Source organism: Sinohyriopsis cumingii, unplaced genomic scaffold, assembly GCF_028554795.1.
Source record: "Sinohyriopsis cumingii isolate HCF-2022 unplaced genomic scaffold, ASM2855479v2 utg001342l, whole genome shotgun sequence".
Classification (NCBI taxonomy): domain Eukaryota; kingdom Metazoa; phylum Mollusca; class Bivalvia; order Unionida; family Unionidae; genus Sinohyriopsis; species Sinohyriopsis cumingii.
This window is the reverse complement of record NW_028315986.1, coordinates 97,080-114,072: the sequence shown is the minus strand read 5'-3', so window position 1 is coordinate 114,072 and position 16,993 is coordinate 97,080. Positions and strand designations below refer to the sequence as shown.

General features: G+C 34.8%; 1 protein-coding gene across 1 annotated transcript in view; it reads left to right on the top strand.

Moving 5' to 3' along the window:
* The first annotated feature begins 872 nt into the window (after positions 1-872).
* LOC149772603 (1-acyl-sn-glycerol-3-phosphate acyltransferase alpha-like) overlaps positions 873-16,993 on the top strand; it is a 63,609-nt gene continuing 47,488 nt past the window's right edge. The window contains exons 1-2 of the mRNA XM_089947585.1: positions 873-1,520; positions 13,726-13,859. Of these exons, the coding sequence (XP_089803711.1) occupies positions 1,315-1,520; positions 13,726-13,859 (340 nt within the window). The 5' untranslated portion in view covers positions 873-1,314. The remainder of the gene's footprint in view (positions 1,521-13,725; positions 13,860-16,993) is intronic.

The window sequence follows — 16,993 nt, the reverse complement described above, 5'->3', positions numbered from 1 at the left end:
AATGCACCTACATGTTTGTGTTTATTCTCTTTAGTATATAGTATTTCTAAAAGAATACTGAACTAAATATAGCATTTACAGTGGAATGATTTAAACTTAAAGCAATTTATGTGATTCTTGGAGGGAAATAAATACTTTATACCTGTACGTCCGCCGAAAACCAGGTGCAATAGCTGGGTATGCACTTTGTTTTCAATCACAACATATACGAGTTATTTAATCATACAACTAAATGTACGTTTAACAATGATAAAGATGTGTCATTTTTAAAATGACGGCATAGTCTACCCATGAATAATAATAGACACTGCGTCTGACAGTGTAATTATTTATCTTATCCTTAAGTTCAAAGGTGTGTTATTAAGCAGATCATTTCAAGGATATATGAGCATTCAATTACTGTCGGGTTTTTGAATTTCGATCTTGGTGTTGATAATCACTTTTGCACAGCAAACAAATATTTTAATAACACCTTGGTTATTATTGACAGTGTGTGATGCTGTCTGTGTTGTTCTTCTCATTAATGAAATGTAATGCTGTCATTTTATACGCTAGGGGTAAGGGGCAATATATATTCAAAGGCCACATTTCCGAGGTGCAACATAGACCAACCTAATTCACATCAATGTCGATGTGTTGTTTTTGTTGTTGCTGCTGTTGTTAATGTTGTTGCATTTATTTATTTATTTATTTATTTATTGTGTGGTCTTTAAGCTTTGTTTCGCTATTGGCTTTGCTTCTATTTCATTGAGTCGGGCGTGTGTGTCAAAGTTTAAGGTGATATTTGTCAACTAAACATAGTATATTAAACTTTTGCTATTCTGACCCCAGCACGAAATAGACATGTAATTTGTATATGTTGATACTGTTTTAATGTGATTTTTCTTTCCGTGTATTATTTAACGTTTGTGTATATTTCCAACTTCATCTATAATGTAAATAGCTTAGGTTTCCTCATGGCTTTTGTGTTTTGTCTGGCTGTTCTGGAGAGTATGGTTTGTTTTTTTTTTTTTTTTTGGCAGGATGTTCGTTTCCCTGTTGAATAACTTGATCATATCGCATTTAGATTCTTTGCATGCTTGCTTAGTCGAGTTACAGAGTGACATTTATTTATTTCATTTTTTAATTGGGGATGTCATTTATAGGGAGCGAAATACATTTTGCATACCAGAACTGTACTCGTATGAACTAATCACAAATTAGTTCTTGAATGGTGAAGAGAGGTAGGGTAACGGTCTAAGTACTCCTTCATCGATATCCTATAGATGTTTATAACTCCGGTTATTTGGTGCCCTGAGCGCCAATCCAACTCAGATGTGGACTTCGACCATCAACATGGCATTAGAATTGATTCAGTGGCTTATAATTGGGTTTCTGTTAATATTACCGCTATTATACGAACTCAGCAATACTTTCAGATACTATGCTAAGTTTACTCTTTACTACGCACTTGTTATGTTGATATCCAGCATTGTTATCATCTACGGTGTCTTCCGACCGCGTGATACCAGGAACCATGGGTAGGATTTGTATGATTAAATTTAATGCGTCCTACTACATTGTGAATATCACATACGAGACTCGAAGAACAACAAATGACACTGTTGACTGAAAAGGACACAATTTTCACACAAATAAAGACGAGCAAAGCCATTCACAACATTTAGACCAACAAGTTTTTCTCTGCCTAGTTTGTGACGTAACTGATGGCGGTAACAACTGTGCCAGTGTATGGAGGCTGGAGCGTCAGCTTTATTATTCAGCAGGCTACTAATTAATAAACTTCGATTAACCTTTGTATCTAGACTGTCGGTAAAATCCCTCCTGTAGTGATCAACGGCATTAAATAGTTTAGAACACTCACTATTGTAGTATTCATCCTGGTTCTACAAACACCACAAAGTCAGACAAAGGCAGGCAAAGTCTGTTTATTTTTGTTTATTTTTGTTTTATTTGTACATATTTGTATACATTATACATTATACTATATTAACTTTGCTTTGATATTTAATTTTTTTAAAAGCGTAATTTAATGTTTGAAAGTAAAATTGGTACATACATACATTTAATAGAACAAAGGCAGATAGAGTATGATGAAGTCATATAACACAGATAGCATATGACAAAGGCAATCTCAATGTGACAAAACCAGATTTAATAATTTTATATAATGACACAGGTCTGCAAAGACACGAGCAAGTGAACAGTGATATAATGTGAGGTGTAGTAATCGTAAATTTTGAAAATCGCATGTTCAGACAAAAGTGACATCATGAATATATGATTATGAATGTTAATAAAATATTTAATTGTCAAATAATATAAAAGAATACATATGCAAAAGTAAAAGAAATACCTGTGTTTGAGATTGTCACTCCGGTATATAGTTAAAGGTTGATTAAATGATTACTGTTTGAACAGTACTGCATGAACAGATTTGTGTAACTGCTCGAGACAATGCAAACTAGCCACAAACTGCTACAGGTGCAGAATATCACTAATTACCATTGTTTTATTTTACTTACAGCGGCAGAGTAATTTGTTACTGTTTGTAGTATAATCGATTCTTAATAAAAGTATTAGTACATCTTACTTTGTCACAATGAATTTGTCATTGTCATAAAATATCTTAAGTTTATTACATCATGTTGGCATACTATATTCAATTAAATACTTATATTAAACTTATGTATTTTATATTACTTTCATAATATTATTATGTGTCTCTCAATAAGATAATTATTATATAAAATTATTAAATCTGGCTTTGTCACATTGAGATTGCTTGTGTCATACACTATCTGTGTTATATGACTTTGTCATACTCTATCTACACAACTAAGGGTGCGTATGTACCATTTTTTAAAATAAATTTAAATATCAAAACAAAGTTAATATAGTATAATGTATGTATGTATAAATAAAACAACACTAAACTGACTTTGCCTGACTTTTGCAGTGTTTAGTAGGACTTGTAAGACATTAACCTTGATATTTATGTTGTTGGGTCGCTGTCTTATTGCCAAAAATAATGGTACTGTATAGCGTGTTCTGGTGTCAAGTAACATCTGAGCATGAAGTCAAATTTTCAGGAATATCTCAAACACTTGGAAGCCAATATTGACACTTTTCTTCAAATTAGAAAATTAGCATCATATTGCTTTACATAGACTTTACATACTCTGATGTCTTTTTCTAATAAATTTTAAATTCTCATACAAGCAAATGGACATATTTTCAAGTTTTGTTGACCTACATTTCAGTTGGCTGGGATGCAAAGGAAGCTGGGAATGCATAAATCAGATTAAGTTGGAAGCATGTGTCTTTAACGAAACAATTCGAAATATATTAATATTGAAGAAAGGGCTCAGATAATTTTGTATCGTTAAAGATATTATCATCCTTTAACCAATTTTGGCATTCCATGCTTCCATTGCATTCCAACCAACTTAAGTATAGATCAGTGGGATTTATTTGAAAAATAACATCAGAGTAAGCCTGTATAAAGCAGTATGACTTTAATATGTCTAAAGGTGTCAATATGGGCTGCCAGGTGTGTGAAAAATATTCCAGAGAATTTAATTTCTCAGTCTGATGTTAGTCGACATCAGAACATGCTACACAGCACCATTATTTAGGCAGTAAGACAACAACCCAAAAAACATAAATATCAAGGATAATGTATTATATTGTAGGACTCTTTATGATTTCCCAGTCAGAACAGAACACCTGTGTATTCTGCATCTGTTGATCTTGGATTTGAATTGCCACCCCATGGCAAGAGTAATACACCTCTCCCTCGATAACTTGCGCATAATTGGGTCCACAAACATAGGTTGCATTATAAGTGAGTGTGCAAGTTACCAAGATTTAAACTTAAACATCTGCTTAAACATAGAGAAAACCGCGAGGGGGGTTTAGGGGACCATGCTGTTTAATGACTGAATCCTCGTTTTACAATCACGTCGATAATAAATAATAATAACGTGATCTTTTTTAATGAAGTTGCTTGTTATTCTCTATAAATAACATTTATTTTCAAAATGTCCAACATATGGAAGATCATTCCAACTAGTTTCAGCGACCATTACGTGTACATGAAGACATCTGTGTATTACGTCACTACTTTTGTTTTGTTGATTAGTCTGGTTTCCAGAGTGCTATTTAATAGTATCCTGCAAAATCGGGAGACTGTTAGCAGGGAACTAGACTAACTGTTGACACATCTACCAAACAAGATTCCTTTTTTTTCAGAAACAAGCGACATTTTTTTCATGAGAGAATCGTTTATCTTGAAGCTCACTTTTTGTATTGTTCAGTTTGTACAGTTTTGATGTTGTGATTTCATTGGAAGTACTACTTATCATCCCAGAGGAAATCTTTAAGTGCCAGTTTGGGAATTCTATGAAACTCGCTTGCTCACAATGGTCTGTATCTATGAAACCAAGCTCTTTATTTTACACAGTATTTGTTTAGCCTGGTTGCCTTGCTATCTTTAATCATAGTTATGAATGAGTCAGTTAATTTAAGTTAGCTTATGTTACATACACAGTAATATTTTTAACAGTGTTCATTTGATCAAATAAAGTTAGTTCACCTGACATACGATTGGGGCCACTAGATTTTAAGTTTGTAGGATTTGCATGCCTTTTAAATTTTCTTTTAATCTACATCCTTTCTTTGATTCAATGAAAAGACATAATTAACATGATAATACAAAGGAGACCGGCCTTTAATTCAGTGCAACAATACAATTATGTGACTTCTTATTAAAAGTTGAAACTGCTCCGGTGGCCTAGTGGTTAGAGGTCCGTCTTGGATGCGGGAGGTCATGGGTTCGATCCCCGGCTGAAACATACCAGAGACTTACAAAAATAGTACTAACAGCTGCCTTGCTTGGCGTTCAGCATTAAGAGGTTAGTGTTAGGACTGGTCAGCCTGGTGTCAGGATAATGTGACTGGGTGGGACATCATGCTACATGTCTGCGGCATGATGCCCCAGTGCTAGACATCACTATAAACTGCCACATTGCAGGCATCGTAGCGATATGACTGAAATTTTTTTAAAGTACGTTAAAAATCAAAATCACATCACATCACATTAAAAGTTGAAAATTTCAAAAATGTTGATTAAAATTTTAAGGTTCTATCTACAGTTTTTGACTTAAAAATAAGCAATATATCAATGTTCTAGTTACCAACTTTGATCACAATTTTCTTCAACTTAAAGAAATTTGGATCATTTTTTGTGTGCATTTTCTGGATTAAAAAAATGGGAATCCACGTCTGACCCTGCATTATAAGTAGATTAGCAAGTTATCAGGGTGTGAGTTCTCGGGGGAGTGGTATGTGTGGAAACCATCCAGCAGGGCCATAATCACTGGCAGCTGGCTTGGGACAGATCTGCAGAAGTGTCACCTCATTACTTCTTTCTTGGGGTAGTGCTGCTTTCCATGCATATATCAGCAATTAAAATCTGAGGTAGGTGGCTGATGAATACGCAAGTATTCTGTTCTGACAGGGTTTAATACTAAAGTAGTGATTAATCTAAAGGGTTAAATGCAGTGGATGTATAGCAAAGTGATTATCCTTACTGTCTCAGTACAAAAGTTTGTCAAAATAAATCTTTTGTTTATTAGTAGTGAGTAGCCTGATAATCCAGCTCAAGAACAAAGCTGATGCTCCAGCACAAATTGTCATCATACATTTGGTCACCACCACCATTCATGTGAGAGAAGAATAAACTACATGAGGTAGACAACAACTTGTTGATCTATTCACAACACATGATGGTGTATATATCACAAAGGAAACATGCAAGTCCAAGTTTCCATTGATGTTTCCTACCCTGTGTTAGATGGGCTTTGTCTTACTTCCAAAATAAATGGCATTGTGTTGCATGTTTCCTAGGCAACTGACAGGAACTAGATGCCAAATTTTCATGACTATTTGGCACACTTAGCAGCCCATATTGATACTCTTGCACAGATTAAAGCCTAATTGCTTTAGTCAGACTATACTTGCTCTGATGTTTTCAGGTCTGCTGAGATACAACTTGCATTTAAGTTGGTTCAAATGCAATAGTAGCCAAGGAATGCTGAAGTCAGTTGCATTTGAAGTATGTTTCATTAACAAAACAAAGAAAAGCTTACAAATGATGACAAAAATGGATTCCAGATTTTTGTTTTTTTAAAGAAACTTGTCCTTCCTTTAACCCTTTACCTCATGTTAACGCCTTTGGATGCCTACACTCCATTCTCATGGAAGCACCTTTCCACACCTCTACCCAATTTGCATGGAAGTCCATTTTGATGCCTCGACACTATTGTTGTGTTTAGGCTTTATTAACAAAGTAAAAGTGAAGACATCAAGCTTTGCAAAATTTAACAAATAGTTTATTTCATTAAAAAAAGAAAAGGTAAAAATGAAAAATAGAACTTAGTTTTTAAGAATAAAATCCACAAATAAACCAAGAATTAAAAATTAAAAGTCCTAATAATAAAATGTTCTAATGAATCTGAGTTTGAGTCCTGACAAAAATCCAAAAGTGGAAGGCAATGACATATGCTGCAGCCTGTAAAGCACTGAAGTGTCAACAGTTCTTTGTTGAACCACAGAAAATAATTTGGTGTTTGAATTCGCAATAAAATTTCAATAAATGTCTTTGTCCAATAATTAATTCTGAGCACAAGTATTTCCAGAGTAAAATAATCTCTTAGAATCCAAATAATTTGAAGAAAAGCTAAAATAAAACTCAAAAACTGGTCACAACAGAAGAAAACACTTGACATCAAAGTGTTTAATAGCCCAACTGAAAAATATCTCTAAAAACATAACCAATAAACCTGGCTAATGCATAAAACAATTCAGGTAAAACCAGAATTGTGAAATGACAACGCAGAATTTTGAAATAATTGCTTCATGTTTCAAAATGATGTAGAAACTATTTCTGTCTAAAGTCACATACTCTATTATAGCCTTGGTTTCACCCTATATAAAACCCCACACTAAGAACGATTAAAAAAAATAAAAAAGGTGTTTACATCAAATCAAGTATTAAGGTGAGAATCTAGGTCAACTTGGATACAATGTTCCTAATTTTAGGTTTTTAAAAAACTAAACTGAATTTCTGGAGAATATAATCTCCAGTAAATAAAATTACATTAGAGTAGCATGTAATGCAGGGCTGAGCAAATTTTTTTTGACCACTAGTCCAGGACAAGTGGTTTCAGAAAATTCACTAGTCCCACCTTTCTCTTCACTAGTCCCACCTTACTCTTCACTAGTCCCACCTTACTTTTCACTGGTCCCAAAATGGTAATCACTTGCCGAGATTTGATGAGACGTATGTACTTAATCCATAAAAAAAAATAAAAAAAATAATATACAACATAATTATTTCTTAAAAGACTTTTATTTTTCAAAAACATTGGTTGTTATACATTTGGCTTCTTTAGGTTCATGTATATATGTTTTAGCTGATGGATTTGAAAATATGTCCATGTATATGTCTGCCACCTGCACCAGCACTAAGCCAGCAGTTGATAGCTGTGTCTGGGTTAAAGTCCTCAATCTCTGGTCCATTTGCAGAAATGTTCACTAGCATTTGTAAACTCTTTTGGTTTTTTAGGAATTCCTTAAAGAAGTCTTCTCCGAATCGCTGTTATTACCTTGCTTTTTTTTGGGGGGGGCACCAGAGAGATGTCGCCCCCCACTTCCAAAAAAAAGAAAAAGGTGCTTTATATCTGTGTGTACCCCCTCAGATATGCCGTGTGTTTTTGTTTAGTTACAGAATTTTTTGATGGGGTATTTTATTTCCCTTCCTTGCGAAAATAATTTAGCAAACTCATTTTATCCACAGAGTAAGTATCAGCTTGCTTGACAACTACTTATAAAGTGATCATAACATGAATTTTCTCTTTTAAATACGAACTGAAACAGCTCATTGTTTCGCTTCAAACACAATATCGCACATGGAAGTTAATCATCTGTATAATCAATTATAAATTAAAGAATCATTACTGTCATTTAATCAGTTCATAAAGGAAACACTGATGTTGGTAAAGTACCTTTCATTAATTTAATTACCCTGAGTCGCTGGATTAAAATCATAGTGAGCCGCTTGTTATGATCTAGATTGAGTGAACTCATTCAGCAAAACCGCTTACAACACTGCTAATTGATCATACTGGCTTTCTTTTGTTTGATGTGTTTTGATTTGCCGATAATTTGGTCGCTTAGCCCAATATGCAGTCAAGCGGTAACAGGATGTAAATGTATACACGAAGAGGGGTAGAATCAAGTATTCAGTACGCCCAGAGGGCATGATTGGCCAGATAAAGGTAGATATAGTGATTAAAGCACGAAAATAAGGACTAGCCCGACTTTTTTTATAAGCACTTGTCCCAGACTAGCGACCTGGAAAATTTTACTTGCCCGACTTCAAAAATGACTAGTCCGGGACATCGGGCTATGGGATTTGCTCAGCCCTGATGTAATGGAATAAAAAAATTTAAAACTAACAAACAAACAATTAAATTAAATCAAATATAAATTGAATCAGATATATGTAACACCATTCTCACAGAAGTGCCTTTCAGCGCCTGCTGTAAACATCAACCATTTTTAGTGGGTTTTCGTTGTACCACCTTCTGGGAAAAACTCCATTTAGATACTACATTCATTGATGTGAATGACCATTGCATCTGATCACATGGTCGATGTTTAAGATCTGATGGTAATCTGCTATTTAAAGTAACTGGGTCATATTCTCAACTCTCCAATACGGAGGCCACAGACTTCGTTCAGTACTTTCTTGAGTTTGCAAGATTAGAATCTCAGCTATGAAAAAGCTTCAATAACTTAAGTAAAGGCTATGATATTGATGTCCACAACAATTAGTTTTGATAAATTATCAAATTCAGATGATTTAATGATGCAGACACCGACAAAGAACTTGTAAATTTCAGGTATGAGAAATGGCAGCTACAGTTGGTCACAAGGCTTCACTGGCTTGACGGTGAACAAGTTCTCTCAAGATTTTAAAGCACATAAAATATTCTTCAGTGAAATAATTATACAGCTGTAAATTAGTCAGATTTTACTCTTAAATCTTTCTATACATTATGTATGTGTACCAAAAATGTAAATGGTTAAAATTGATATTAAAGGTAACATATACTACACTGCTTAATAGTTAACAGTCCTATGTGTATGGAGTCAAATAGGTAACAGGTGTTCTATTTATAGTGCACTGCACTGGGTAACTTTGGTACATGTATATCGAAGGACTAAAATGCCATATACTTTATGAGGTAAAGGGTTAAGCCACTTTGGCATTATTTGGCAACCATCACATTTCAACCAGCTGAAATGTATGTCAGTTCAACTTGAAAACACATTCACATGCTTGCGTCAGAATTTAATTCCGACAGGAGAATATCAGGGTATGTATAGTTTAGCTAATCAGTTAGGCTTTGATCTGTGGAAAAGTGTCATTATTGTCTGCCAGGTGTGTAAGATATTCATGACCTGCAGGTGTCCTGTCAGTCAAAAAGGGAACATGCTACACAAAATTGTATATTTTGAAAGTAAGTTGTTGACCTAAAACGACATAAATATAAGGGTGAACATCTTATATTGTAGGACTAGTGTTGGCTTTATTCTGACCACTCAGGGATTCTTGTTCATGACATGCATATATAACAGTTAATATTTTCAAATAGGTCAAATTTTCATGAGAAAGATTTACAGTCATGCAGTTATGCTATGATTGTTACATGGGAACAATAAATAGTGGAAAAAATTTGATTTTTGGAACTTTACATTATCTTAAGAAATATGATTTAATGTTTTTGAAATATTTTTCTGTCTGAAGCTAATTGTTCGTTATTAGCAATGATTGTTCTGCTTTGCTCTTTGTTATTCCTGTTTGGCTAGAATTAATCAGCTGGTTAACAAGGGTATATTCAAGCACAATCAAAATCTTGAGATATAAATTTCAAGTTGGGATCTTGTTTTTACATATTTGTAGAACACAAGACTTTATTATCAGGCAAAGTCTATTTGTGTGGTTGCTATACTATCTTAACTCAGAAGGACTATTCACATGGCCATCATATGACTCATCTGGAAAGAATATTGTCATTTCTGCGTTTTCTTGATATGCAAAGGGTATTTGCTGGCCATAGCAGTGTTTGCATGTTTTGTGTGGTAGTCATAGCAATATCTATTTCTAATTCACATGACAGTTGGGTTTATTGTATGATGTACATTTTAATTTTGAAACTGTCAGAAAATTATACATTTGGCCTTTTCTTCCATACAAATTTATTCATTTTTGCTCTTGACCTTGTTCGGTGTCAGGTGTATTGTGTCCTTTCTGGCCCATTGTGTTGCTTAGTGTAACCATGATTAATCTGTCTTATGGCAGTTTCATAGCTTGAAATTCTGCCCACCCCCACCCTGCCTCCAATTCAATTACACTGCCCCCTCCCAAGAAATAAATTTGAAGTTTTGGCCGTCACTGGTCCTGGCCCCCCCCTTTCCCTGCAGTTGTGATGCTTGTTTGGATAGTAGCAAAAACAAATTAACAGAGCTAAAGCTCTAGATAAGAATTTAATAGGTTATTTTTACACCCTGTATGCATTTTGATTAATTCTGTGGATTCTTTTGGGTATAATGCAAAACATAAAACGTGTACTTCAGGATTGACTCTTAATCATCAAGATGTTAATTTTGCCTTTTTGAATGTGTCAGATGGCTAAGTGACCAAGGTACAGAGTACATTTGATGAATGACATTTGAATGAGTTATTGTTTACTATCATTTGATTCATGCGTATGTCGATCAGAAGCACCATCTTAAAGCATAGACTGCCTACAATCAAGGGGCATTATGTTGACAACTTTGGAATAAATGTTACATATATAATTGTTTTGCATAATTTTTGCACTGAAATATTTCTTTGGGCATATTTGGGCAAATGGTGAATAAGGTATACAGATCAAGTGAAGAACAGTTTTGAAACTTCATGGTTTTCAGGGCAACCAGCATTGGGGATTATTGTATCATACATCAAGCACTCAAATATAGAATTATATAATGATAATTTACACACTTGCAAGTAGGTACCAAGAGCAACAATGCTGCTGGAAAATATATTTTTACAAAAATTTGTTTTTATTGCCTGATTGGGATGTCATGTTGGTAAAATTGGATGCCTGGCATTACTTTTTTTGTTGTTGCCTTAGGCTCCTGGGCAATGAATTTTGCTACCCCTGCAAATACATGTACACTGCTTATCTGGAACTCCTAATTATTCTTAGTTGAAAACGATGCACACATAATTTTATCTAAAATTGAATTAAATTTGTTTTCAAGAAAAGTAGCTTGTGATACATGAGTTTACACATGCAAAAATCACTCCTTCCTGATTACGCGTAACTGAATATTGTTCAGAAAGCTTAAGTCTTGGTCATTTACCAACATAATGAAATCCAAGGCAATAAAGAAACTGAATAGAATTGAAACTTCAAATAGTGATCTAATGATGTGGAGATCACACATTGAAATTGCAATGTCACTTGACATGTAGTATGGTCAAAGTGTTTCCCCAGAATCGGCACTTGAAACACTTTAATTATTCTGGAATGGCACCTTTTTCTTCATGAATTGTTGTTCTTGTCATTAATAATAATAATAATAATTATTTGTATTATTATTATTATTATAATTATCTTGCACAATTACAATGACAGTTCATAATGCCCACAATGACAAAATAATTTCATAATGCCCTTTCAAGAAAGATATACACATTTACTCCCACCATATTATTATTGTTGTTGTTATTATTATTATTAGACCTCTCTGGTGGCCTAAGTTGTTAAGTCATCCATCTTGGATGCAGGAGGTCGTGGGTTTGAACCCCGGTCGAGTCATATCAAAGACTTACAAAAATGGTACTAACTGCTGCCTTGCTTGGCGCTCAGCATTAAGAGGTTAGTGTTAGGACTGGTCGGCCTGGTGTGGGAACAATCTGTTCAGGGTGGGACATGATGCTACATGTCTACATGACGCCCCAGTGCTAGACGTCACTACAATTATTTCACGCTTTCTTTTCATTGACATTTTGAAGATGACCTATTTATTTTGAATCCCTCTTCTACTTGATCTGGTTCAAGCAGGAAACTAGTTGTCGCCTGAGATTACATCATACCTTTTACTGAAGCCCCAGGGCAGTTTCACACCTTTTGCAAATTAATATAAGTTTTGTGTTTAATTAGTTTAAGATAAATAGGTCAAGAACCTTGTTTGAGTTTCAGATAAACAGTGTCAAGCCTGAATACAAGTTTTTTGGCAGAAACTACCAGTGTATGATTGGGGCTCTTTATAGTATTGATAGTAAGTAAAAGATCAATCTTTTTGAATATGACTGCTTCCCATGGCTTGGATTGAAGCAAGTAGGTGGGGGGAAAGGGAAAGTGTCAATATAACATGTCAGGATCGGACAAATTTAAAAAATCAGGAAGAGAATCTATAGCCCATTTCATAGCTCCCTGTTGCAGCTTCCATTGCATCCTGTATTCCAGTTTAGAGCTCCCTTGAAGTGCTTTCAGCACATTCTGGAGCCTATTTGAGAGCTTCATATTAGCACTAGATGCTGATTTCTGCACATCCTAGACCTTTGTTTAAAGCTTCTTGTAGGGGCTTCTTGCACATCCTGGGCTGGAGTTCAGAGGACCTGTAAGCATTTCCATCACCTCCTGGACCATATAATGCTATCCTGGGACTCCCTGTTTTTTGAGGTTATGCATCCTGTGGACCATCGAGTACAAGTTCTGGACCCATTCTTGCTGGAAACTGAATCCCACATTTTTCCTTAATTGCTTCCAGGAGAGTAACCCATTGCTGTCCCCAATCTTATTGCTCAAAACAAAGATTTACAGATGTTTTCTGAGTGAATTTCTAAGTTTTTTTCACTGGTTAATTTCATGGCAGTTGCCTTGAACAAATACTGTTATGTTTCCCTGTTCCACCATTTTGATATATGACATCCTGTGACATAAATGATGATGTCATTATGTTTGAGGATGGTTAATAACTTTGCTCAACACTACAAGGAGAGGTGTTCATAGCTCGTCAGCTATAATAGGCAAGACAGTTGTGATTATAGTTTTATATCATTTACAAAAATTTGTTTTATCTGTGACAGGCATTTAGATTAGCATTTTCAGTTTTATCTGCCCTTATTTTTTTTTCAGGCATTACATCTGACCCAAGTTTTCTTTGTTTTACAAACAGAGTTAAGATAAACATCATTTGCAAAGACTAAAAGAGCATCCTTTCTTCACACCACATAAATAATTAAAAGTAATCCTTTCTTAACATCATGTAAATAACTAAAACTGCATCCTTTCTTAACACCATGCTTGCAGAAACAGGATCAAACTTTACATCAGTTTATTTACCTAATACTCAGTGATGAGCATGTATGTGCTTATCAACCTCTCATACCCTTACACAGTGCCTGGATGTAAACTGTGAACTTTCTGAGCAAAAACAGTTCCTTTTCGTACAGTACTGATCCAACCCTAAATGTTCCTTGGACATTTAGCATATATAGAATGTTTATTTGAATATGATGTGCTTTTAAACAAAATTGGAATTCAAGCAAGTAATAAAATTTGTATTCTTGTGGATTTGATAATTGTTTAATTTCAGGTTTGTCATAATGGCTATGAAGCTCGTGAAGAGATTGTATGGTATTGAGATAGAGATCAGAGGTAAAGAAAATCTGGAGTCAGCAGAGCCCTATATCTTGATGTGTAATCATCAGAGTTCGTTAGATGTCTTAGGTAAGAATTTCCATGTGAAAAAGCTTGATATAAACACATCTTGGGCCTCTTGTTAGCTAACCTAGCCATAAGACCAAGTGAGCATATAGTATGGTTCTGAAATGGCATTCATCAACAGTTACTTTTTATAGTATCTTCTTAATAAAGTAAACTCGACACTACTTTTCAACTACCTTTGCATACAGCATCCTCACCTGAAGGCCTTTCAGTTTGATACAAATGATAACGGTGCAGAATCAAATATGGCTTGTTTTGCTAAAAGAAGAAAACCTAATAATGACTTCCAGCGCAATTTAACAGAATTAACAAAGTTTAAGAGAATGCATCATGGCAAAAAGGTATTTCAGATTTTGTATATTCACTGCGTATATACCTTTAGGTGCAGATCTGATGTCCAATATAACCACCAAGGCAGCCATTGTGAATAAAACATAATATTGTCATTGGTTTTTCACCAGAAGACTTCTCACGATGTCTGCATGGTCCTAAACAAAAAGGGTACCTTTTGCGCATCCAAAATGTCCACCACTGTGCTATCTTGAATTTTTTTATCGCTGTTTCACCTGAATGACAAAAAGCATGTCTTTTTGATCATGTTTTACTGAGGGCTGTTCAATTAAAACATACATGGGACCCAGAGAAGCACTTGTAAAGTGAAATACTTATCCATAGATGCAGTTTACAATTTTCTTATTATTTTAATATGAACTCTGTGAAATCAAAGTACCATGGCATATATATTTTTTAAAACTGCCTTCCCTGGGTACCATGTATGTTTAAATGGAACAGCCCTAAAAAATGACTTCTTGTGATGTCTGTTTGATCCCAAATGAAAATGCTGACCAGATCTCCAAAATCTTTTTATGATTAATGAATGGTTTATAACAGCATGGGGTTTTGACTAAAATACTTTTTATGATGTCTAGTTGGTTCTCATTGGATATGATGCCATTCTGGTATCCAATGGGTTTTCCACCAGAAGTCTTCTTATGATGTCTTGTTGGTCCTATATGAAAATGGTGCCTACTTGAGATCCACATCAACTAATTTGAAAATCCTATTATTGCTGAAGAATAACAGAACTGGTCTTATATTGAATACATATTCATTTTCAATCTAAAGAATATCAGTCCCTTTGAGGGACTCTTGTTTTAGAGTTCTTCAAGGGCCAAAACTAGACCAACCCCAGTTCAATGTAAAAGAACATGAATCTCAATATAAAATATTGCAAAATTGTGTGGATTTCCAAATTTAGCATTGTCCCACAATTTTTCCGAAAATTTCCAGTGGTCAAATCATTTCCCCCAAATGAAAGGCCTAGTCCTAATTCTGATTAATAGATTTCTTATGCCCTTCTGATTTTTAAAAGGTCACTGGAATCCAAATGGAATTTCAATGAAAGTATCTTGGAAACTTCCATGAAAATTACTTTCTTGTCATCAGATTTCCTGGATTTTGATTTTAGAAAGCAAAACAATTTTTTTTATAGAAACAATAAATTATTTTTTTCACTGCAACTTTTTAGCTTACTATTTGCAACATTCATTGTATTACATGTGTTGTCATGGATAGATTCACTGGGTAACCTTTTCCAAATTCAAAGCATTCTGTGGGATATCTTCAAAGTATATCAACATTTCCAACATGGGAGAGTCTGCCTGGAAATTATGAAATTGGAGACCTATAAGAGTAACACATATCCGGTGGCAAACTGTGTCTCTGTAGCTTCAGTTTTCAAGACTTGTGAAGCAACTAAATTGACTATTTCCATGGCCTAAGTGGTTAGAGCATCTGCAATGGATTCAGAAGGTCGTAGGTTTGAACCCTTGTTAAGTCATATAGAAATGGTATTAGCAACTGCCTCGCTTGGCACTCATCATTAACAGGTTAGTGCTAGGACTGGTGTCAGGTTAATGTTACTGGGTGGGATATGACGCCACATATCTGGGGCATGATGCCACAGTGCTAGACATTGCTATAAACTGCAACACTGCAGACATTTAGCGATATGACTCAAATTGTTAAAACTATGTTAAAAATACAAAAACACACACACAAGTGACTATATCTGGTCAAAGAAACATTGCCACATGCAATTCAGACTACACTACCCACATGTAATTAACCATCATCAAAATATGGCAGTGAATATGAGTCATTTTCACAATCTAGCCAGTCTTTGACTTAGCTTCAAATATTGAAGATTAATGAACCTGTCCTCTCAATGTCAAGATAAAATCACAGGTTAAGTTTGGATAAGTCTGTATAAATATATAACCAACATTTTTTGGGGAAAATGAGGCTACTTAAGTGGTATCATTCAAATTATGGTTCAGATACATCCACAATCGGGGTTAAAATTCTGTGTCATATCTTTTGACCTTGAACCTTCAAGGTCAAAGGCCATGAAATAGAATTTTAAACTGTTCTTGGAGGTATATAGTATATGAGATGGTTTCAATACTCATTGGTGAAAAGGAAGAAATGGACTTCTTTAGGATTCCTGGAAATTCTTTTCAGCCAGTGAAACTTGAGTCTCTCTGAGGGATTCTTCATTCTTGTTTTGCTTTATGTCTTCCAAGAAAGAAATTTTTGGAAGAAAATGCTTTTAATAATTGTTTCTCCTTCGAATATGTTACCCAATCACATTAAGTTAGGAATATTAGCCAGCTTCCTCGTGAATCCAGTCCTACTAAAAGACGTAAAATCATCTTATTGTCTGTTGTTAGAGAGACAAAGGGCAATAACTCTTGCCCATTACCTCCCCTTAATACCACCAGGTGTTGCCAGTTTTTAGCTTCACTGTGTCCTGAGACACATACAGGGCAATAGCCTCCGACAGTCCAGTCCTGTTTTGTGTTCCTATGGACCCATCCAATGTTCATTTTGCATTTATAATGCAGATTTATCAATCTACTGTAGGTTGTATGCTTTATATTTCTGACAATAATTTGAGAGATTTGTTGCTTGTCAGGACTTCGTCTTGCAGGACCACCATCCCACCATGCACAAGGTCATTATGGGTTAGTGTACATTTTACTTTATTCGCTTTCTCTGTCTGCTATGGAGCTATTTATAGCGAATTCTGAAGTGCTGCTTGATAATTATGCTTAATTTATTCATGTTTCATGCTG